This window comes from Sphaeroforma arctica, assembly GCF_001186125.1.
Source record: "Sphaeroforma arctica JP610 unplaced genomic scaffold supercont1.236, whole genome shotgun sequence".
Lineage (NCBI taxonomy): Eukaryota > Ichthyosporea > Ichthyophonida > Sphaeroforma > Sphaeroforma arctica.
Window position 1 is genome coordinate 19,128 of NW_014040322.1, and position 2,376 is coordinate 21,503.

General features: G+C 34.3%; 1 protein-coding gene across 2 annotated transcripts; it reads left to right on the top strand.

Moving 5' to 3' along the window:
• Positions 1–1,177: 1,177 nt before the first annotated feature.
• SARC_04291 lies at positions 1,178–1,972 on the top strand (the record flags this gene model as incomplete). Of its 2 annotated transcripts, none has more annotated exons than XM_014301876.1 (3): positions 1,178–1,198; positions 1,604–1,722; positions 1,824–1,972. In XM_014301876.1, the coding sequence occupies 3 exons, from the start codon at positions 1,192–1,194 to the stop codon at positions 1,959–1,961; spliced, it is 264 nt and encodes an 87-aa protein (XP_014157351.1). The 2 variants fall into 2 exon arrangements, with proteins under 2 accessions (XP_014157351.1, XP_014157352.1); XM_014301877.1 differs by lacking the exon at positions 1,178–1,198 and adding an exon at positions 1,374–1,473 and having other exon boundaries at positions 1,824–1,961.
• Between the last annotated feature and the right edge of the window lie 404 nt (positions 1,973–2,376).

Below are 2,376 nucleotides of genomic sequence, written 5' to 3' on the forward strand. Positions count from 1 at the left end.
ATGTATATATATATATGTATGTATGTATATGTGCACAGCCCCTGAATAATCAACAACCTATCTCTTTTTTCTCAGGGGGCTATGATATATATATTTGTTTATATCCCTAAAACCCTAAAACCCTAATACCCTAGAATCTCAATTAGAAGCGTCAGACATAATGCGGGTCGCAGGCGAGAGTCGCAGGCATAGTGGTCGCAGTTTTTAGAAATTTCATAGCCTTCGTTTGATTTCAGGAAATTTTGGAAAACCGTATGCTTGTTAATTGTTATTGATATTGTATTTTTTTATTTTTTTTAAAAGTACCGAAAAACATTGCATCAAGAAAATCTATTAAATCAAGAAAATTAGGTTCAAAATCACAATTTTTCAGCACAAAGCACAGGGATTTCCATCAATTTCCTATTTCCAATTTTTTCCGGCCCTTCAGTCTCTCACTCAAGGTCTCAACTGCAGAAAACAATGAAACAGGAAACTACCACAAAAGTAATCAAATATTTAGAGTAATAAATATTAAATATTTAGTAAACAAAAAATTCAAACAAATTAGTATTTACTCTAGAGTAGAGTATCTACTAACCGATAGATCCTTAGAGTAAAAAAGAAAAGATATAGTCCTTGAACTGTACAACAACACAAGTTGAACAGTGGAGTAGATGCGTGGTTCAATCCCGGCTGGCATTCACACATGACGTGTGATTTTAGTTTTGAACAATATGGATATACATCTGGATACATTTATATACACATATATAAATACATCGAATATATATAATAAATATATATTTTAATTTTATAGAATATAGTTGTATATAAATTAACAATGGAGCATACGGCAAGTCCATATCCTTGATTTGTTGCGACATATTTACTAGATTGAATCACACGCGAGATGTTGGTGAACATATATAGCTGTGTCGGGTTGATCTCTTTTATAAGTGCGGCTGCATTCTCTACAGTGGATAGGCCAAAAATGTACATATAGAAAAGGGGTGATATGGACGAGATTAAAAGTGCATACATAGATGGCACAAGCGGTCCAGTATTTGAAGAATCCCTCGATTTATTGTTGGAAGAAATAAACGACTGGAAGGTCAAGGATGGCAAAAAAAATTCTGTCACGCAGCAGAGTATTTTACCAGGGTCCGGAGACGACCAAGACTATCAGACCATTGGCTACTACGCGTGGCCATGCAAGGTAAAAAAATAAATAATGATCGTATTTGCATTTCGTTCTGTGCCAAGGTCGTATCGAATTTTAAAAAATAGCGACTTCTAAAAATCAGTGTTCGTACATAATATTAATGTATCATTGCGTCGTATTCTTGTGAATGTTCAAAAATAATCTACGTCCCAGGAAGCAAAAGAGCTGTATGGTTGGGGTGATGGTGTGGGAGAATGCACACCTCCGCCTAATGACGAATGTGTTGATGATGAACAATGGGGCAGTGTACCATATATCTTATGTGATGGGTGAGTTCCATCACCAAGCATATATATAATATCGCCTTTGTTGTTTAATTTACGCATACTGTATGATCGAAATTCGAAACAACTGTGGGGAAATATTGCATTTTTCAATTCCGATATTACGATATTCCAGGTATTGCAAATAGAGAAGCATCTGCGGAAAGTGCGAAGTATCCCATGCAGAAGATGACGAGGTCAGTGACAACATTGGCATTACTATGGTTCTATACTGAGGATGATAAATACGCTAAGGTATGCTAATGTTTTCTGCAGCCCATATCCATGAAGGTATCGTCGACGAATCACGCTATTCAATGTACGTAACTCACTTTTCATCACCACTCACCTTTCAGACGGCTGGTGATCTACTGCGCTACTTCTTCTTGGACCCTGCGACAACAATGAATCCGAATCTTCAATGGGCGCAGTATCGACCTGGATATGATTTTGTAGGCTTTGTAAATGCTCGACTTCCGCCATTAAGCAATTAACAGTTTTAAACATAATTATACATCTCGAGTGCCTCAAGATTGTATGCAGCAGAATGCTCTGTATCTAGCTGATGATACGAACAGTATACACGAGTTATAGATACGCAAGCTAAATTGAAGTGCGTAATATATATATATATATATATATATGTATACGTATATATGTATATCCAAATATAACCATACATAAATATATATATATCAATATATCCATACATACACACACAAACACACATATATATATATATATATTTATACATATATATATGTATATATACATATATATATATAGATATACATATATATATATATATGTGTATTAATACATGTATATATAAATTTATGTATATAGTATATATATATATATATATGTACATGTGTTTAGGATGCCACATATTCACACACACACACACAC